General features: G+C 37.8%; 1 protein-coding gene and 1 non-coding gene across 2 annotated transcripts in view; one reads left to right on the plus strand and one right to left on the minus strand.

Annotated features, from left to right (window-relative positions):
- Positions 1-479: 479 nt before the first annotated feature.
- Positions 480-23,171, minus strand: part of Zbtb10 (zinc finger and BTB domain containing 10) — a 39,494-nt gene continuing 16,802 nt past the window's right edge. Inside the window, exons 3-6 of the mRNA XM_059253952.1 lie at positions 10,798-10,896; positions 5,819-5,995; positions 5,461-5,633; positions 480-5,201 (exon numbers count right to left, since the gene is read on the minus strand). Coding sequence (XP_059109935.1) covers positions 4,896-5,201; positions 5,461-5,633; positions 5,819-5,995; positions 10,798-10,896 — 755 coding nt within the window. The 3' untranslated portion in view covers positions 480-4,895. The remainder of the gene's footprint in view (positions 5,202-5,460; positions 5,634-5,818; positions 5,996-10,797; positions 10,897-23,171) is intronic.
- LOC131905485 (U6 spliceosomal RNA) lies at positions 8,808-8,912 on the plus strand. Its single transcript, XR_009377986.1, has one exon. It is a non-coding gene; the product is annotated as a U6 spliceosomal RNA (small nuclear RNA).

Raw genomic sequence — 23,171 nt, forward strand, 5'->3', positions numbered from 1 at the left:
GGGAAGGAGGCAACGTAAACTGCTGTATGCATTCTCTATATAAATAAATTTCAAAGACTTAAAACTTATAATCTTATATATTTTCTTGTAATCAATTTGTCTAATATACAGTATATACGGGATAGTGTTTCACCTTTGATTTTCAACCCATTTCCAAGAGAATTCACCAATGTGAATTCGAAAGCCTACAAAAATTCTAAAAGGTAAGTATAACGCATACAAATCACTGCTGTCTATTAATGAAAGCAGTCCTGCAAGAGGACTGTGAGGTAGTCTTCTTTATGCACTTCCATATAAAAAATGGACAAACAGAAAAGCCTCATCAGACTCTACAATTCTAACTTGGAAAGTCCAAGTACAAAGGCATTTGAATGTTCCAAGTTTACAAAGGTGTTCCCCTTGCCCCAACAAGTCTAAACCAGCACACCTGCAAATAAATCAGAATTAAATATTAATAAAATTCACAAAGCCAGAAGCAGTTTAGTGCTCACAAGTTTATATTTTAAGTTGATAAAGATTCTTGTGTATTTTCTAAATACACAGACAAACAGGTTTTGGAGGTTTACATACATGTCTCAGGACACTTATTATTAGGTAGGTAAATTACATTTAAAAAAAAAAATTGGTCTTTGTAAAAGCTCTTCCCAGAGAGCTTTTACAAACAGCAGGCAGAAAAAGTGTTCTGTTTACAGTGTTTAAGATGCTGATTCTCCCACATCATAATGGCCTCAATCATCCCTTTCCTAAACCCCAAATTTTGTTCTTAATAGCTAGTGTATTCCAAATTTAGTACCTAGATACCCTAAAATTCAGGGCTAGAAAACATCTTTGAAAGTGTGCTTATCCCTAACATCTTTTAAACTACCTTGTTCAATTCACTTGAAGACTGGACATACAGCAGGGAAGGAACAAAATAAATAATCCTATTTTAAATCCTAAATTGACTAAGAAAACGTCTGTTAGTTCTAACTGTGTAGATTAGGTACCATAGTTAAGCTTAAGGATCCGGGTGACTGAACGGCACAAAAACTGAGGCTTACATCTAGTTCTCCAGATTAAAAAACCATCCTTTTAAAAAGTGAAAATGTCACAGCCCACTAGTAACACCAAATACAATGAGGTGCGTTTAAGTCAAAGTGACAAGAACAGCTCTAGCAGAAGACTAGTGTGGCAAGGGTGCTCACTGGGGACAGAAAGGATACAAAATTCCTATGCAGCTGTTTTATAGGGAGGATATAAATTTACAAAAAAGGTTGTTTTATGAGGCACCAATAGAGCCTCCTAAAAAGAGCCGGGGCTTCAGAATCAGACCTGACCAAACCCAGATCTGGTAAGCTGTGGTAATTCGGCAAATGTCTGAGTTTTTCTGAGCCTTTATCTGAAAAATAGAATAGCACCTAGAGACTAGAAAAAATAAGGCAGACAACACAAAAGTGTAGGCATACCAAAAAAGTGTGGGAGCTGAGTCCTGAATCAGAGGAATAATTCTAAACCTCTCATGCTGTTCAGAGAATGCTCAAAGGACAAACCTTAAGTTCTCAGAGCTTGCCATTACTTCCCCTTTTATACTCTAGTGCCCACAGTCCTCTAACTTCCTCACTTCTCCCTTTCTGCGAGGTTGTACTTTTTCTCTTGGCTCTCATCTGTACTAAACTACTTAGTGTGCTCTTAGTATTCTAGGGACTGCAATGAGTTCACCCACTCTTCACCAGGATGGCTCCACTTAAGACAGATGGTGTTTTGCCCCCCAAATTCAAAACTTCTGGTTATTGTCCAGTTTCCTCTTCCAATACTACACACCCCCAAGCTCCTGATCCCTAGGGTGCTAAAATTTAGCAACTTGTCTAGTAAATAAGAAAAAAATGAGAGTTAGGAACCATGACAAATGAGGGACCATATGGAAGTGTGTCTGGGAGAAATAACACATGATCTGAATTTATGACATGGTATTACCACTGTGGAATATGAAAGTGTATGCTCTTCCCCTTCATTAAAATTAAAAACTCTAAAAATATTTTATTTAAAATATAAATTACAAGAAAAACTTCACCAAATGTACAACATAACTCTGCCAGACTTCCAGACAAAATTATGAGTATTCAATCCATTACCTTTCTGAGACCAATCAAAAGTTCTTAAGCGATTTATCAACTTCCTGAAGTTGTATTGTCAGAAAAGGAATATATTTAAAAAAATAGAAACGTCCAGTAGTATACCTTAGTACTAAAACTATTTTTAAAAAAAAGATCTAGAAGGGAAAAAGGCAATCCCTCAAGATCATGAAACAAAATAACTTAGGCAGTCAGCGAGTAGAAAAATCTGTCAATTCTGTTTCTGGTAAAGTGTTTACTTACTTCAAAGGAACTTTTATATAGGCTGAGGCAAATATATATTCAAGAGTATAAACATTTTTTTCCTTTGGATTACCTAAAAACAAACTTTTTAAAGTATACTTCAGATGACTAAAAATATAGCCAAATCTGTCACAACACGACATAAAAGGCAATGGACAATTATAGAATATTTTAAATTAACAGTAATAAGTCATCTACATCAAACCTGTTTCCAACTAAAACCAAAACAAAAGCACAACAATCCCGTAGTGTACCAAATGTGTATTTCAATTCACTGTATGCAATCTAACAAAAATTTGGTCATAATTTACCAGATATACATAAATGATTTAAGTAATAAAAAAAATTCTTTCTGTTTCAAGGTAAGGTCATATCTTGAGTAAAATAAAGTACATTAAGAATGTAAAGCCAAGTCCAGTTTCTATGCAATAAGTGAACTACTGTCTAATAAAGCAGATTTAGGTGATTTTTTTTTAAATATATATATTTGCTCTTTAATATATATTTATATATAGACAGATCTACCAATTGTAAACTATGGTTTATTTTAAAGGAAGGGGATAAATGGGATGAAAGAAATCTTTATACTATACTTACATATTCACAAAGCAGAACATTTTAGGTTTAAAATACTTTTTCATTCATAATATTTCTGCCCAACTAATGTCTACTTTGGACTTTACTAGAGTTACATTTTACTCATTTGTTTCAAACACTGAGAATAAGGTGTACTCTTCATTTCAAACAAAAACCAAACCCAAACTACTCTTCTGCCAGGCTCCCAGTGTGCAGAGACTACCACACAATTTAGAGGGCCACGGGTACATCTCACACAGAACGCTAACATTTAATCTCTGATCTACCCACGCAGAAAGTCACTGTCCAATCTCAATCCATCATTCTACTGAAATCAGAGACAATGATCAAGTTTGTCTCTGTAAATGGAAATCAACTTTTCAACTTTGACCAGACGGAGCACCAAAAAGATTGTGTCTGTCAAAGCAGCTCGGTGGTTTCTTCCACACAACTGGCCTAATTTAGTTACTTGATATAAAATAGGAAAATATACTCAATTTGTATTTAAAAGAAAGTTGAAAATATGCTGTCTCTCAATCTTATATAATATACAATATGCTCCTGATACATGTCATCATGATAGCAGTAAAAAGCTCAGAGTTCCACTATCAGCTAATTCATCTATCACCAGGCAAAATAAACCTAATAATTTCAACTGAATGAATCACTCTTTGACTCCTGAAGAATTTAGATAATGGAACAATAAAGGCTCTCAACATTTTATTTGTAATACTTTTGCAGGTTGTTGAATCACGGTGACTATAAAGATTTCATCAAGGTGTGGTGACTTTTAGGAATGGAAAAATAAATTATCAGCCACAATTTAAAAAACACTCAATATCCCGGTAAGTATGAAACAAAAGAGAATGCACATTTTGTGTTCATTTTAATGATAAAAAAGGGCACAGGAGAAAAAACCTGATATTTCACTTATATTGCATAACAAGCTAACCAAACTGGACATGGAGGATAAATTATAAAACAAATCATTTTGCGTATTTTTCTATGACTTTTCTTCAATTAGACTTCTGTATTTCAAATAAGGCTGAGGTATAGTACACTGGCAAAAATATAGGAGGCAAACAAGAACAGTGCCAAAGTAACAGATACCAGAACCAAACCATGTCAGAAAACATCATGTAGTAACCATTTATCTATCGGATTAGAGCAGCAGGAGAAAGTCACTTCTAAGTCATAATCATTTTAGTGGTATTTGTCAGTTTCACCATGGTAACTTCGCAACATCATTCTTCATTTGTGAAGTAGTAAAATTCATGTCAAAAAAGGGAGGGAGGACGGGGAGTCAGTTCATTCCAATAAATTACCTCTCCAGTTCTTATAAACATATGCCTATCAGCACAAAATTAAGAAATAATATCTAAGACTAGAAGAGACTTGGTTTAAGTTATGAAGCAAATAAAATGAAAAAAAAATACAAGAAAATAGAACCAATGGGGTTGAAAAAGCCCCTCACTGAAAATCTGTATTAAAAAAAATAAAATTAATAAAATAAAAATAGAAACAAAACTCTACTAGTACAAACTAGCCTGAGTGGTTTGATTGACAGAGTGATTGGGTCAACTGTCACTGTACTTCCATAAGTGAATTTTCTTCATTCATGTTAAAGTGGCACATGAATGTAAGCTCTAGAAAGGACAAGTATTATATTTTCATAGAACCCAAATAGTTAACTGTATATCCTATAAATAAAAAATATTTTACTTTGATAACTGACTGAATATGTGGGGACTCCATGTATCCAACCACATGGTTGTTTGCTGTACAGTCCTGTGCAAATATAAAAAAAAATTTTTTTGCTATAAGGCTTTAACCCTACAGTTTTTCACAGCAACATAACTACCATCCAGCATGTACCATATTTTGCAAGCCTTCAAGTTCAACAATCCAAATTGTCGATTCATAGTATGTCCAAATGCAGCATTCTTGAGGACTATAGTAGGTCAGTTAATCATCCAGAGACATACAAACATCTCCTGATTCATCCCATCGAGATGCATCATTCTGATCTTCTCCATTCTCAGGCAGCTCTTCATCGGGCTCTCCACCTTCATTCTCCTCGTACTCCTCATCCCGAGGGAACTCTGTATCCTGTCCCTGATCTACACCTTCTTGCCCTGCTGGCTGTGACTTATCTGCACAGTCCATACACACTCCATAGCGTCGAGATCCATGTCTTATTCCAACACTGGCTGCTAACATGAAGATCTTCTTACACACCATGCATTTGTATTTTTTATCCTTTTTATGCACCTAATTGAAGGGAGAAAAATCCAAAATAAGGATAGTACAGATAAAGAACACATTTGAGCCGTTCAAATTAAGCCCTACACTTAGTAATGAATGGATAGCTAATTAATATTTTCTAGATGAAGTACAGTATCAGCTCAAAAATAATTCTGTTCAAAGCAACTTAACCATACTTCTTTAAATTTGCAAATAAAATGTTTGAAACATCACTGGCATAAAAACCCTTATCTTCATGACTAGCACTGAGTTTAAGGTCACTTACCAGGGAATGTCTTTTTACATGTTCTCTTCTAGTAAACAGCTTTCCACAAATGTCACAGCTAAACGATCTTACTCCAGTATGAATGAGCAAGTGCCTTTTTAGTGTTCGTCTGTATTTGGCTACATAGCTACAATGAGGGCATTTTAACTTGTTCATGATTAGAGATGAGTCACCTTAAAGGAAAAAAAGTACTGTTTAATATAAATAGATCATTAAGCAGAAACCTTCTATCAATACGTCTATGTCCAGCCATAAGAATAGCAACTGCTAACCCAGCTACTTATTTTTTAAAACTCAGAATACAGAAGCTTTTAATTAAAATTTAGAATTTTGACTTGTATTTGTTGATAATACTTGCCATTTTCCCACGTTTCTTGTTTGGACCAAGATTCTGGCAATAATCCATACTTGAAATCATTTGAAGCACCCGGTAGCAATCCATATTTGAAGTCATTTGAAGTACTTGGTAGCAACCCATACTTGAAATCACTTGAAGTGCCAGGCATCAAACCATACTTGAAATCATGTGATGTTCCTAGGACAATTGAAAAGTGATTTTGAGGAAATGTTTGGGGAAAAAAGTCTGTTATCTCTTAATTAGAGCCCGAGAAAATAAAATACAATTATAAGAACAATGATAATGATCTAATTACTATGCCATGTGCTGGTTCTCACCTGTGCTCCTAGCACTTGGGAGGTTGGGACAGGCCAGGAGTTCAGGGCCAATCTTAGATACACTATGAATTTGGAGTCAGATATGGCCAAATAGAACATCCTGTCTCAAAAACTACCCAATTCCCTCACTGTCTTCACTCCAAAACCTAAATAAAAATACCAGATCCCAGATTCAATTCCCATACTGTAACAATGTAAATACAACTCTTGAATCTCCAAAAGTGTGAGCTTAACAACAAAAGCCCAGTCTATAGTAAAAAAAAAAAACCAGGCAAACAGAGTCAGGAATTATCTCTTCCTGGATTCAATTCCATTTTACACACACACACACACACACACACACACACACACACACACACCCACCATTTATTGGGTCAAAGAATGTTTTTCTGTATGTAAGTATACAGAATCATCAGTTTTTGGCATTCAATCCCATCAGCCATCAATTCTAATATGTGGGTTCTTTTTCAGTGGCTGCCAACTTGCTACTCAGTTCCCACTCAGTCACAACAATTCCATTTCCCCCCTTTGACACATGGTCTTACGCAGTCCAGGCTGGCCTTGAACTTGCTATATAGCTGAGAACAACCTTCAACTCAGCACCCTCTTGCCTTCACTTCCCAGATGCACCACCACACCTGCCAGAGATTCTTTTTTAGACAATAAAATCACAATACTGGGGAGGCCGAGGCAAGATGACACAAAGTGAGACTAGGTAAGAAATAAGACCTTGTTTCAAAAACAACAAACCCCAAACAAACTAATTCAGAACCTGTCAGGCTGCAAAAATCAAGGGCTACCCACCTAACTCACAGTGAAAAGTCTACGCTTTCAATAAGGGATCAAAGACTAACCTGATGGAGCCCTTCCTTCAGGCTTGAGGACTATAGTAGGTCAGTTAACCATCCAGAGACATATAAACACCTCCTGATTCAGCCCTTTGGGCTGCTCCATTCCAAAATAAAGACTTCTGGGAAGTTTCTCCATGCATGGTAAATAGACTCCCATTGCAAGGCACTTGTAACTTACTTCCCTGACACACCCCCTTTCAATATAGGGGTGTGCAGAACTCATTCATGTACTAATACAGGTAGAACAACGCTAATCTATAAAAACCCACAATCTCAAATGCTCACACATCTAGAATGTTTTTAGAACAGCATGGTGTGCTCAAAAAAACCTTCAGACTTTGGATCCTTTTCAAGTTTTTGATGAGGGACGTCAACTTCTATTGCAGCTCCTCCTCTCAGTACTGAGTTAGCCATGCAAAATGTCAAACTCTGAAAGACTCCACATTTTAAACACATCGGGTCCCAAGCACTTCTGATAATTTTGTCCCCATAAACTCCTTTAGTTTTCACAAACCGGCTAAATTTCCATTTACTAGAAATATTGTCCCTTTAAAAATTAGAGTACATGTATTTTCTTTGGTAAAAGAATATATAAGGAAGTTAAAAAGACCTCTGTGGGATGTTTTTCTAAAATGTACTTCATTACCATTATATGAACTGTCTTGAATATATTTATTTATTAGTCTTTTTTTTTTTTTAATTCAAGAAAGCCCTCTGAGGCTATAATTGTAAGTACAACGCTATTGGTTAAAAAAAAAAATTTCACAATTGTAAAGTGAGAACATCTGCAAACATGTGGGACAGGGAGGGAAGGGGGCAGCCTGGGGCAGTCAGCCTTTCCATTTCTACTTCTGCATTTCTAGTTGAGTTTGGGCTTTATGATTCCTATTTCTTCAATAACTGAGGACAAAGCAAATTAAAGTTACTGGAGGACAGCGAGACCTGTCTTACCTTTGTGCTTCTAATTAATGTCCAAAACATACATGACTTTTACTTATTTGTTGAATAAATGTATTTAGGAAAGATAACATGTACCGGATTTTTTTGACTTGTTCAAAATACTTCAAAAATTGACCTCAGATTAGATCCGTTAATATATTCAGATAAATAAGACTGCCTACATACAGACAGAAAATATTAAGAACAGTTAATAAACTGACCATGCAAGATTTAGAATTAGATTTTTTTTAAAAAAAAAAAACTTCAAATTCCATGTTTCTCTGTATAGGCCATTCACAATAACAGGTAAAAATACACGATTAGTCAGAGAGACGGCTCAGTGGGCAGGGTCACTTGCTGCCAAGCCTGGTCACCTGACTAACCCCTGGGACCCACATGATGGAGAAAGTCAACTCTCGGCTCTCTTCTGATCTCAGTGACACAGCGTGTATACACAAATAAAGTATTTTTTAAAACTTAAAAAAAAAAACCCTAACCCTAAATTTTATAGAAGTCTTCTAGTTCTTAGTATCAGTAGAGATGACTTGAAGAAATTACGAGGAGCTGAGTAACGGCATAGCATTGTGATTGAGCATACCTAAGAGGCATTAGGGTCTATTTCCAGAGTGTGATTAATGTTCACTAATGTCTTTGCTACATACTCCACAGATTCAGAGAATGCCCAGTTCGAGACCAAACTCATATAAAGCAAGGGCTGCCCTATAGTACACAACAACTAAGAGATCACAGGAGAGCCAGCACTGGATTAGCATGTGTCAGACCTGGGGGGATGGAGGGGAAATTAGGAATCAAAATGTCCCCGTAAGGGAAATGACCCTAAACCCAAGATTTACTCTTAAAAATTAAACAATAAAATGGCTCGTGCTGTTTCGGCAGCACATATACTAAAATTGGAACGATACAGAGAAAATTAGCATGGCCCCTGCGCAAGGATGACACGCAAATTTGTGAAGGTTCCATATTTTTAAAATAAAGATAAGAAAATAAATAAATAAAATGGCTCATTTTCCACAGAAAGCTGTTTATGCATATTGTTTTACAGTTTTATATTCTTGGACTCAATTTCTAAACCAAATAATTGGGTTCTATAAATACCTTTAAGACAGTAGTAATTCTCTGTACAAACAATAAATAATTATTTAAAAAAAATCTTCAGCAGGGCAGTGGTGGCGCATGCCTTTAATCCCAGCACTCGGGAGGCAGAGACAGGCGGATCTCTGTGAGTTGAGTTCGAGGCCAGCCTGGGCTACCAAGTGAGTTCCAGGAAAAGGCGCAAAGCTACACAGAGAAATCCTGTCTCGAAAAACGAAAAAAACTTCAGAATTCTATCTTGCTCAAAAAAATCCAAAGGCATGCTGGACTTGGTAGCACATGCCTTTACTTCCAGCACTTGGGGGGGTAGGGGCAGAAAGATCTGAGTCCCAGGCCAGCCAGGGCTATACAGTATGAACCCGTCTCAAGCAAAAACAACAAAAAGGTGTATCTCAGAAGGACGGGGCGTGGCTGGCATACTCAAGGGCTTATGTTTGATTTCCAGCACCTAAAAGGGAGTGGCAGGAGCCAGTGACAACGTTTTACAAGCAATGCCACCTGTTCTTCCACCGTTCATTTTAAAAAGGAGTTCAAGTACAAAGTTGAAGTTACAGCTACATCTCACCTTTAAGTGTTAATTTCGCCACGTTTTTCCTGTGTATAACATTTTATGTGCCATTGTAACATGTACTTTTTGCTTTATGCCTAAATACTACATGTTTGTATATATATAATTCTAGAAACATTCTCCTAACAAAACCATGATGCACACAATTTAAAATTGAATATTGCTAACAAATAATACATATCTACATTTCCAACTATTTCCAAAATGCCCTCTACCCTTATTCCTAAAAGGGCAAAAGCCCATGATCTAATCAAGACCCATGCTGCATGGAGCTTAGCCTCCTTACATCTAGCATTTCCTTGTGTGTCTTTGTCTTTCCAGCCATTAGAGCTTGGACTGCCTGCTGTGTCTTTAAATTTTCTCCTTATAGATAAGATTCAAGCTAAACACTGTTAAAAAAGATACTACCTAGGTAGTGCTGTGTGCCCAAAATGTATCACACATCAGTGGGCTCATGTCATTTCATTAAGGTGTTTTTAATGACAGTAATTCTAAACGGTTGGTTGTACTAATGCTCCTCAGATCTCTTTAAGGTATAGATAACCTCTTCCTTCTTGGTAAGGCAGGCATGCACACACACAAATAAAATGTAATAATAAAAAAAGGTTTCCACACAGTATAACTATTTAAAATGTATCAACGTTTCTCTGAAATTGATTTTATGATTGTTTTATTGTGTGTGTCTGCATGTATGTGTGACATGAACGCAGGCACTCCTGAACATCATGTGTCAGGTCTCCAACTCCCAACTGGAATTACAGATGTTGGTGAGCCACTGGATGTGAATACTAGGAATCCGTGTTCTTAACTGCTGAGCTATCTCTACAATCCCTTTCAACTTTTTCTATATTACAAAACTAATTAAAATACACTAGTCAACTATTGTGATAATTACCCTTTTAGTTCCATCAACAAGCTGGCAGGAAGCTATAAACTCCATTAAACTGCCCAATATTTGAAAGTTTAAAATACCGATGAAGTCCCCTCAAACAAAACCAAAAATACCAGTTTGCATTTACCAAGTTCCTGAAGTCCTCACAACCTTAACTAACCTCAGACTGGTCTCTAACTGGAAGCATTTGCACACAAGTAGCCAAGAACCTACAGCAGACTCCAGTGAACATGTAAGCATAGCACTCCACACTCTTCAGATCCTCTCAGACTCCTTACTGAAAATCTCACTGTACCTACCAGCATCTCCTGAATCTTGTCCACTGCAGGCCTCGGCCAGTAAATTTGTGTTCACGGTCCTATCGCCATCAGGCCCCGAGAGCAGTGCACCGTCTAAATCTGAAAATGACACAGTAAGTTTATTTACAAAGCACACCAAAACCATCCACCCAAGAACACCAGTTTCTTCCTAGATCTCTTGTATTTATGATGCAGGCCAGTTGAGAGGCCTTCCAGCATTGGGTATCCACCACATGTTCAACACTATAACCCACATAGACATAGTTACATCAGTACAAACATGTAATAAAGTCCAGGTGATGTGAAGACCACAACTTTTCCTGTGCAGCAAACTCTTACAAGTCATCTCACCAGCCCTGATAGTTCTGACTTGGTATTAAATGTGAAAACTGTGCTAATCTGTGAAAATACCTTTAATTAAATGTTTTTATTTTAAATGTTTTGTGTGATGCTGAGGACTCAACCAAGGCTCTGAACATCTAAACATCCTAGGTAATACTACCCTCTTTAAAATATAGTCGTGTAGGATGAGATCAAAGAATATACCAAGAACTATGAAGGTTTACTTATTTTACTTTGTGTATGAATATAATGCCTGAAAGTATGTATGTGCACCATTGTGCGTAGCTTGTTTGAGCTCCTGGAACTGGGGTTATTCTAGATGGCTGTAAGCCACACGATGTGGGCGCTAGGAATTAAACCTGGGTCCTCTGCAAGAGCAAGCACAGCTCTTAATTGCTGAGCCATCTTTTTAGCATAATTTATGAATTTCAGTGAAAATAGTTTTCAATCATAAAAACATGTGCAACTGGTTAGGAATGGGGTTTAAAGAATCAAGGTGCCTCAGGTAGTAACCCTAGTTTCTGCTTTTATATTCATCATATCAAGAGTTAATATAGGAAGTTTAGTTGAATAATGCAAGCCAAATGTTATCATCAGGTGCCTAACTGACACTCAACTGTTGCTGCTTGTAGTATTAACTACAAATACTAAAAACAGATTGAAGTTGTTCTCTTATTGGTTCAGAAATAGAAGCAGTTAAAATACCAGGGGGAGATCTCATAGAAGCAGTTATTATCACTGTTGTTATTGTTGCTGTTGGCTAAGGGCTAATTTCATCTACTGGAAAGACAGAGAAGCAGCACTTTATTAAAGCCGTGGTGATGATGACGTGCCCTTTTCACTGGAATTTGCTATAAATCTGTTGAATCCCACTGACTTCACTCCTCTCATGCTAACCCAATGAGGTCTTCCTATCTCCTTGCTGGCCAAACATAGATCTTTCTGAAATGTATCTTTAATTTTTCAACGGTTTACTATAGCTTTTAGGATGATTTTTACGCTTTTTAGTTTAGTGTGACCTTACTATACTAGGATGATGCCCACGGTATTAAACCCCCTACTCAACTGAGTTAGTATCTGAATACATTTTAAAACTCTTCCTTTGTGAACTATACAGCTCCTTGCCTCAAGACTTCCTTGGTATGATCATCCTTGACTGCTCTGGATCCCCCAAAGCAAACAAAAAATACAAACAAACAAAAAACCCCTCTGTAAAGTAGATATTTAACTGAAAAGTCCTGGCACTGGGTAAGTAAACTGCTACATATCCATTCATACAACGACAGCACGAATCCAGTGCACAAGTATGAAGAGCCGATTACTGAAATCCTAAGAAAGTAGTACTGGCACACGACTGTGAACTAGTGGTGTAAAATAATGGTTGAGAACAGGCCGTGCTAAGGCCTTTATTTATTTTTAAAGGGGATAGTAGTAGTTTAAATAGGAAATAGCTTTTATCTGCATCCTAACAAGTGATTTCATGTTGTTATGAATGAATAAAATGAGTGTGAGAGGAGATGGAGACACCATTACAAAGTAATCCTAGGCTGCAGGCTACAGCACTTGCTGCCCAGTGTCTGCCCGTTGCAGGAGTGAGGCACAGAAGAGGGAGAGAGGAAAGGGCAGGCAGAAAGCAGTTCTCAGTAACCCAAGCTGAGGAGGGCTGGGTGTGGTAAAAGCAAGGGAGAAAGGGAGAACATTTGACACAAGGGGTGGTTGCAGAATCACACTGTTGGAGAAGTAAGTTTCTAATGGCAGCAAAGGAAACCAGGAGGTGGAACAGGGAGGGTACAGAGTGACCTTTAGTCATGAGCACCGAGTCTCACACACCTGAGAAGTACAGTGGTTGGCATCGGGATGTTTGGTTAAAAGGGCAGGCTTGCTTCTCCCTGGTACTGAGGCCCAGCTCTTCCACTTCCCTCAACAGGTCATCTGCTTTCTCAATGTACTGGTTCTTAAAGACCACACACCACATCGACAGGGACCTACACACCTACACACCTACACACACACACACACACACACACACACACACACACACACACACACAGCAAATTCTCAAGCTGACCCTTTGGATTTATGGCAGTAAGCTGTATTGTAACAAGTCACCTAAGGAATTCTATCTAAAAATTAAAGATAGATTTTCCATGACAATTTTTTGTAAAAATGAGAGTTTAAGGTTATTATTATTATTATTATTATTATTATTATTATTATTATTATTCCATTTGTTTCCAAGTACAGAAATTAAGTAAAAAGACTGTATGTAGATCTGGTGCTTGGGCTGCAAACAAAATGGTCTGAGTTGTCAGATAATGAGAAACAATATCAGCAAAGAATAAGACCATGAAAAAGGGCCAAGAGTATGAAAGAACCTCAGAATTATTTTTACCTCATTCACAAAGTATCTACAACACTCTTAGGATAATACTTGAGAGGTTAACAAAGGCGATTGGAAAGAAGAATGGCCTATGCTGGGAATAAAAGAATGGGGGGATATTTAAGAAATTTGACTATAAGATGGAAGAGTGAGAAATAGAGTAATAATTATTTTAAAGGAGTAAAAGTAAACATCTTTAAATGCTGCCAGAAGTCACTGAAAGACGTGAAGGACACTGAACACATATCAACAAAGAGAAAGAATATTTTTAAGAATCCCGAACTTGGAGCTGGAGAGATGGCTCAGGGGCTAAGAACACTGGCTGTTCTTCCAGAGGATCTAAGTTTAATTCCCAGCAAACACATGGTGGCTCACAATCATCTATAGTGGGATCTGATGCTCTCTTCTGTCATGTAGGCATACATGCAGATAGCGCACTCATGGACATAAAATAAAATAAATAAACCTTTTTAAAAAAGATTCTACAACTTCAGGTTGGAATATTCGAGAAAACAGTGCTGAGTGTGCTAGGCTCACGCCAGTAATTCCACACACATACCCCTTCTCTCTCTCTACTAACACACACACACACACACACACACACACACACACACACACACACACACACACGGGGGGGGGGAATATACAGAGATCTAAAGTCAGAGTTCAGACACATTTCAAGAATGTTAGTATCTGTTTTCTCTGTAGGATGCACATGCGATTATTAGCTAGAGTAACTGGGGAACACCAGCAGCTCACTTGGAATGAATGCCCTTGATAAACTCCTTGACAGCAAGGTCTGTAATGTTTTCCCGGGATTTATTATACAGTGCATGACAAATAAAAGGATTTTAAAATATTCTTAAATTATCAGCTAGAATAAGTCTGATCTTTGCAACCTAATGGTAGTAATTCTAGTAACTACACTAAAACATCCTCAAATTAAAAACATCTACCCAGAATTTAGTGGGTTTTGCTTTCTTAAGAAGTATATTAATTCATCAAAAAGTGAATTTTTAAACATTATCCAAGCTACTACTTTCCTCAGTGTCTGGGGAAGGTCATTATTCTTTTGTTTTGAGACAGTGTCTCACTATGTAGCCCTGGCTGACATCGAACCCAGAGGAGCTTCTGCTTTTCAATTGCTAGGATTAAACAAAGGCTGTGCTACCATGCCCTGCTGGAAGTCACTTCTTAAGTGTTCAGACCACCTCTTATCGCAGTTTCTGTCAAGGTGGTTTCTAATACAGGGATGTTCTGTCCCTGAATAGTGATTTGCTGCAGGCATCCTCAACCAGCTGGCCTCATTCATGATCTCAGGTATGAACTAGTTCTTTAAATGAGGCACTTCCTATCTCCTACCCTAAAGTATTAAATTTAATTTGTGGGGTCTCCTGCTGTAGGCCAGTGGAGAGCACCTGACTAGCATGCATGAGCCCCTGGGTTCAATGCTCAGCACTGCAAAAAATGGAATCTTCAAGCCCTGATCTTAATCCTACATGCATACTAAGTACAGAATTTCTCATCCAAAAATCAATACACTGTTTCCCTTCACAACTCAAAAGTACACTATGGGATAGTTATTAAGCTATATCTCTTGAAGGGACCAACTACTTGGTTCTTGATATCAAAATCAAATCTCAATGAGTGAGTTTTCCCAGCTGATAATAAGCTTTCACAGTAGGGTACTTTACTTAGGAATTGGTAACACTAACTCTTGGGCTGGAGAGATTGGTTTAACAGTCAAGAGCACTGGCTGCCCTTCCAAATGTCCTAAGTTTGATTCCTGGCACTGTATCTCCAGTTCTAGGGGAGCGGACATCCTAGCTTCTGCCTACACCAGGCAAGTAAGTGGTGCAGACACACATGCAGGCAAAATCTACACACACACACACACACACACACACACACACACACACACACAAAATCAAAAAGCAAAGCTAACTCTAAACCATCTTTTTCTCTAAAATTAAGATTAGAAAATAAACTCTTGGGTATCTGTTTCTCCCTTCATTGCTCCTCAAAAGATGAAGGGGTATCCTGTGAGATGGCTTAGCAGGTAAGGGTGCCTGACCCCAAATCTGAGGACCCAAAATCTGTATCTAAGAGGGAACTAACTTAGTTATTCCCTCATCTCCAAATGAGGGCCCACACACGCACATATACACAATAAACACGGCACACGTTTATAATACCAGCTAATCAGGAAACTTAGGCGGGAGGATGACTAAATTCAAGGCCAGTCTGAGCAATTTAGTAAGACTGTCTCAAAATATTCACCACAAAATGCAGTGCGAAACTATATTAAGTGAAATGATATAATTAAATGAAATACTGAGTTATAAAACACAGGATAAAACAAGGTACTACCAGCAAATCAGGTTAATCTTAGTACCAACAGTCACAGCAGGTGCACCTTGGACAAGAAAGTAGGCTAGTAGTCATTGTGAACTGAGGAGAGGTGTGCACAAAGCACCTGCCTGTGCACACTACACTGCAGCTAGGTGAGCACCCGCCTGTGCACACTACACTGCAGCTAGGTGAGCAACCGCCTGTGCACACACACTGCAGCTAGGTGAGCACCCGCCTGTGCACACACACTGCAGCTGGATGAGGAAGGTCTCCCTGACATCTGGTTGTGGTCCCCAGCTTTTTTTAGGATACCAATACTCTTGAAAAGAATGAAATATGAGTAGAGAGAAATTTTAAAATAGCTAAAATTCCATTGTACAAAAGCTCTACTTAGACTCTGATCTATACAAGTTTCATTTTCATATAAACATATTCTATAATTTATTATCATGGCATACAAAAATGTCTGCATATAGTTTATTAAAAGCAAGCCCATTTTTCATAAACAGGCACAGGCATTTTTCTCTCTTCACTCTTTCCTATTCAGTAATTTCATTTAAAACAAAATGTTGTAAACGCTAGTTCCTGTAACATCCTAGAACTTGTTTTCCTTCCCTCAAACTACTGTTTCAAGGGACTGATTGCCCTGTCTTGCTTATACTAGGCTCCATAGATTCTTCTTCTTCTCACTATTCAAATAGTTTTTTCTGCCAACAAACAGTCCTTAACTAGTTTCCTCAGCACACTCTGTAACTCAGTTCTCTCTAATTAAACAGATCAAATCTCTGCTTGAGAAACCTTTATTTCCCAAGTCATGAAACAAAATTCAATTTATAATCTAGCATACAAATACAATTATAATCTAACCCTAAACACGTCTCAGCTCTCTTCCATTCACTATTTCTCCTATTCTCTTGTCCACTCATTCCAGTCCCTTGCCACCTTGCCATGAATGTCTTTCTTCCTCCCCCTGCAAACACTCACACACCACCATACCAACTCTTTCCCAAGCTTTCTCTTCTCAACGCCAGCCCACCTACCACAATTCCCCCTTCCCCCTAATTCCTATGCAGCCAATATATCATGAGTTACTTATAAATTCGTTTCAGATAAAATATTCTTAATCTTAACTTCTAGAATATGCTGATACCCTGAGATTGAAAATTTTTATTCCCAGATTCCCAGGGAAAGTATCATTTACTACATTGTAACATTTTTCAAAGAGTACAGCATTGAGAATAAAAATTTTCAAGGTACTGTGGCTGGAGAGCAATAGCTCAGTTAGCAAAGCATTTGCCTTGCAAACACAAGGACATGATTCTGATCCCCAGAAAAACATTTTAAATTAAAAAAAAATCAGGTATGGGTCCAACACTTATAATCCAGTGCTGGGAAGGTGGAGACAGGAAGATCCCTGGTGCTTCTTGGCCAACCAGTCTAGCCCACCTGGCAAAGCAGGTCCCAGGCGAATGAGACCCATCTTTAAAACAGAAAACAAAACAAAACAAAAAATGTGGATGTGCACACCTGTCTACAGACACAGACATAGATATTCAAAACTGGAGAGAGTCTGGTGGTGGTGGCGGCGGCAGCAGCACACACCTTTAATCCCAGCATTCGGGAGGTAGGGGACAGGGGCAGGTGGATCTCTGTGAGTTCAATGCAAGCCTGGTCTACACAGTGAGTTCCAAGACAGCTTGGGCTGTTATACAGAAAAAATCCTGTCTTGGAAAAAAAAAAATGAAACAAAACAAAAAACTTTAAAAACAAAACAGGAGAAATGGCTCAGTGGTTAAGAACATTGGCTGCTCTTCCAGAGGACCTGGATTCAATTCCCAGCACCCACATGAAGGCTCATGATCATCTTAAATTCTCAGTTCTTGTCTAGCTTCCATGGGCACCAATCATGCACATAATGAACAGACATACACACAGGCAAAACACTCAAAGCAAAAATTAACAGTCTGGTCAACTTACTATATTGCTGTTGGAAACTAAATTATATAATATCAGTATTATATAAACTTGAGGGGTGGGATGCTAGCTCTATGACAGATGCACAAGGCCCCCAGTTCAAGCCTTGCACTACCATGTCAGAACAAACTACCTCTTCTCCAAACTTTGGAGGTCCACTTTAATGGTGTTCAGAGCACTTGATGCCTGCAGCACACAATCACAAAATGCTCTTATGGACTAATCCACGTATGGCTTCTTTCTTCAGCTCTCAAGTTCATCTAGCCTCACCTCTGTCTCGGGTGTCTCTAACTTATAGGCAGTAACCACCAATACAGCCAAATGAAGCAGAAAAAGAAGGAATCCAGAATTAAGAGCAAAGTAAAATCTGAGCACTGTGACAAAGACCTATAACCCCAGTACTTGGGAGGCAGAGACAGGAAGATCAGTTCAAAGCCAGCCTCAACCGCCAAGAGATAGTCTCCAAAAAGAAAAATAAACAAAAAATATCAAGAGCAAAAGTAATGGGGGGGGGGGGTAGACACTTTTATAGTTTTCATCTCTTTAAAAGTATTTTAAAATTCTTATTTAGTACCATTTCATGAACCATTAACTACCAATTTTTAAAGTGAGCAATAAACTTTCTTCCTAATGAAAATGTCTTTTTTTTTTTTTTTAAATCTGGCTCATTCTTCCCAACGTAGTCTTTAACAAAGATACCCAAAAGTTTTATCAAACATCTGGAATCCAGCCCAAGTCCATAAATGGAGAATGCACATCAAGTCCAACATCCCACTGGGGTATAGGCAGTACCCTGCAACCACAACATGCAGCCCCAAAGTGGTGGCCAGGCCTGTAACTCCAGGACTTGGGAAGCATCAGCAAGAGGCTAAGCTGAATGACCAGATCTTGCCTACAACAGAAATATAGCTATGACAAAATACACTCACAGTTAAGAAAAACCTTGAAAACATACAGAAACAACACTTTATTCACAAAATTAATTTTCTTTAAAAAGTGTGGTTTTTAGAGATTTTATATAATGTCTAAATGGAGCTAGCTGCCTTCCTCCTTTCCCAGTAGAGAGGTTGCTTGAGGTACACTAGGGGATTGATTCTTAAGTAACAAAACCATACCTAAAACTCACATCTCAACCAAAGTAAACTCCATAGTCCTAGACTCTACTTTGAACAGTTCATACATACTATATGACAAGGTCAAAACAGTGGGAGAGCTCAAAAATGTCTAACAATCATAAAAATATCATTTTAATGGCATGTGAACTATCTCAGTGGGTAAAGGCATGACCTGAGTTCAGCCCCTCTGAGCTACATGGTAAGAGAATAGACTCTCCATAAGCTGTCCTTTGACTTCCATGCATAAGGCATGCATACATGCACGCACACAAATGTGTTGATTTTGAAGAATATGTATGATTTAGAAAGCATTTCAGAATTTTGGGATGCCAAAGTAATAATAATCAACAATTATCACCACGAACATAGGAGAACAGAAATGCTGGCTAGCGTATAACTCTAATTAAAAGTTTCCTATAATTAGAATTACTAATTATTTTTGGATACATGCTTTATTAGGATTCTCTAAAGGTACGTACTTTGAGCACTGTTTCCTCAAAAACTGCTTTCTAAATACCAAATTATATGCTATTTCACTAAAAGGCAATTATGCAAGTTAAAAATGTAAGGCTAGGGTCGGTGAGATGGCCCAGTGGGTAAAGAAGCTTACTACCAAGTCTGTTGTCCTGAGTTGGTTCCGAAGGACCCATAAGGTGAGATCCAGCTCCTGCAGACTGTCCTCTGATTTCCAAATGCACACTGTGGTAACCTTTCATATGTAACATGCAAAACTAGGAATGTAAACTAAAAAAGAAAGGCTAGAGATGACTCAGAGGTTAAGAGCACTGGCTGTTCTTCCAGAAGTCCTGAGTTCAATTCCCAGCAACCACATTGTGACTCACAACCATCTGTAAAAAAGAAAGATACAGGTTGTGGTGGCACATGCCAGTTACCAAAATGCTTCAGAAGCTGAGGCAGGAGGATTGCAAGTTCAAGGTCTCCCCTGGGCTTTACACAAAGTTCAGTAAAAGCCAGGACATCTTACTGTGTCAGAATTAAAAACAAAACAAAACAAACAAAAACCCTTAAGAGCTAAATGTATACTTCATTAGTAAAGTTCTTGCCTAGCATTCACAGGGCCCTACATTTAAACTCAATATTGAAAAATAAATTAGTAACTAAATCGTAAATCTTAGATTTCACCTAATTTGATTAAAATTTAATTCCCCAGCAACAAATCAGTTAAGGATTAAAAAAAAAATCCTTAGAATTTTTTCCCTTTACTTGATTGCCAAGTTTTCAGATTGTCCTATAAATCCAATATGAAAGGACAAAAATTTTAAATATTCCATGTTCCCCCTTCATGTATTTTGGTGTATAGATACATCACAAAGATATGATCAAGTCAATCCAGTTAAGTCAAACAAGATATGCTAGCTTAAAGAATCACAATGTCCCACCTCAATAAAACCTCCAGAAAATGTTGTTATGAGATGCAATACTAGCTTCACCAATATGACAGAACAAGAAGACACATTTTCAGAGCTGCAGTTACAAACTACAGACTTATGACCTGGAGGAAGTAACGTTTCCTTTAAGGGATTCACAAGTCCAAATGTGCCAAGTGTTGATTTTAGATTTCAAAATATTCACTAGTACTTTTCAGATGTTTGTAATAAAGCTTTAAATCCATGCAAAAACATTTCACTGATTTTTTTCTCTTAATAAATAAAAATTTAAGCACCAATAATGATGTAGAAGTTTGTGAATTTTTTAAGGTTTTAGCATGAGACATGAATTTGAAGACTCGCCTTTCACTAGGGAATAATCTTGTGAAAGAAAGGCCTTAGCCTTAATAAATACACGTATTTGTTACATTGGTAAGAACTTTCCTGCAAAGTTCAGTTCTCTATACTCAACAGAGTAGAAGGAATGGCACTTAAACTAGAAAAACATGGATTCAGAGGTATTATTTCAATTTCTATTCCAATTAAAAGAATTAAAACTATGTTCAAATTACAGAAAAAATGGCAGAATGGGAGCATTACAGAAGTTAATTTTGGCTCAATATAAGGCAACTTCTAATAACACTTATCATATACACAGGCTGCTTAAGAAGGTCATGTTTGTCAGTATTCAAACAAGCCAAGCTATGTAAGACCAATTATCTAGCATTTGGCAGAAAGTACACAGCACTGGCAAACTGTTATAAATAACTTCAAAGGTCTTTCCCAACTTTAAGGGCACTAGACATGACCACAGTAGATAGCGTGCTTTTATGCTTGTCATTTATTTTCATATGCCCCTGTAAAACAGCAATGTATTTTAAAGAATAAAGACACTCACAGCCTTAACTTAGTCAATCATACCAATCATAGTCATAAAGTGGGGAGTTGGTTTTCAATGTCTAACTGAATCTGGGCTCTTACTCCATCACTTGATCCAACTCTAAGTAGATTACCTGTAACTTCAACTGGAATCCCTAAAAGGTTCCAGCTATTCTGATCAAGGTTTCCAATCTGGAGCCAAGAGTAAGAGCCACTCTTTGACAAGGACTAACACAAATCTTCACTGGACACAGTTCCTTCTGTTTACATATATGTGGTCTATGACCTTTCAATGTTACAAACCACAAAGTACAGCTTTTTGGTCAATGCTGCATCATGTTTACAGTTCTTTACATTAAAAATCCAGCCAGGCATGGTAATGCACACCTTTAACTCCAGCACTGGAAAAGCAAAAAAAAAAAATCTTTGAGTTTGAGGCCAGCCTGGTCTACATAGGGAGTTTGTCCAGGTCAGCCCTTTAAAGCTCCACAGTAAGACACCGTCTCAAAAAAAGGTCAGCTTCAGGCTTCCTCTCATACTATTATTTCCTGATCATAAAGTTCTTATTAAGGTCTACTTTCCTTCCTGTTTAGAAACCTATTTTATTATTTTTCCCTGCACACATGTGCACCACTTCTCATTTGGGTGCCTGTGCCATCAGAAGGAGTCAGGTCCAGGACTGGAGTCACAGCCTGTCGTGAGCCACTAAGTGGGCGCCGAGAACTGAACTCAAGACTCGGGGAAGCACGAACAGTGCTCTGAACTCCACCACCCCCCCTTTTTGAGACTTTATTTAGATTTTTATTACATAAAAGGCATAGGAACTACCAAAGATTAGTATGGTTGTACTCTTAAAGGTGTAAGAAAGTGTCTCATGCCTTTAATCCCAGCATTGGAGGAACAGAGGCAAGTGCTCTGAGTTCAAGGCCAGCCACCACAAAGAGAAACTCTGTCTAAAAAACAAAAATCAAAAAGTCACAATTAATCTATTCCTGCTTCTTTTTTAAAATATATTGGGAGTGGCAGTTTGGATTACTCTGGGGCAAAGTGAAAAAAAAAAGAAGCACATTGGATAACACTGTATAAATAACAATTATGAAGCATTTTTAGAAGCTAGTATAATTTGCTTATTAACAAAAACAAGACTACAGTTCAGTGCTGCTATTAGCTAACATTTTTAAGGGATTTTTTTAAAAAGTCATCTTCAGATATTGAACATTTATTTTTATTAGATGAATACCACAGAAAATGAGTGTCCCCTACAATCTTCCATTCTTACTTTCTGTTCTAGGCAGCTTTGATAAAAAAGCAATGTCTACTGGAACTGTTTTGTGAGCAATCACAAAATGTAGACAATGCAGTCACCTCTAATTCTCAGGCGTGTGCTTTAACAGGGCCGCCCACCAGCAAGGCCAGAGTATGAGCTGTCAATGACCTCTGTAAACACTGACCTGACTGGTTACTTCCCTGTACTTACATACTAGTTAGGTGAGAGAAGACCCACTGTTCTGCCACTGAATGATGTTGTAGAGGCACCGTGAAATTACCAGTTTCACTAGCTGATATGCAGCTTCTCACAATGAAACCAAATTTGTGACTGAAGCAAGTTCAGATACCAAAGTGCTATAAATGATGTAAAAGCAAGAAAGAATCATTTTTAGGATGAGATTAAACTGACACATTAAACTGCCAACAATTTTTGGTAGAACTACGCAATTGATATGATGGTGAGAAGATGCTAAAATAATTGCTAACCGTGTTAAGACTTTTCAAAGTATTCATCATGGGTCAACACTATTGTGTTTGTTGCTGGTTTTTAGGTTACTCCAGTCTTAGGTGCCAACTTTAAGAACAGGGTTCGCTCTGATGAGTTCTGCCATCACCCAAAATACCTGCTTATTTTCCAAAGGGTTAGTATATGCACATTTCCAAGTGGTCAGAGTG

Source organism: Peromyscus eremicus, chromosome 2 (assembly GCF_949786415.1).
Source record: "Peromyscus eremicus chromosome 2, PerEre_H2_v1, whole genome shotgun sequence".
Lineage (NCBI taxonomy): Eukaryota > Metazoa > Chordata > Mammalia > Rodentia > Cricetidae > Peromyscus > Peromyscus eremicus.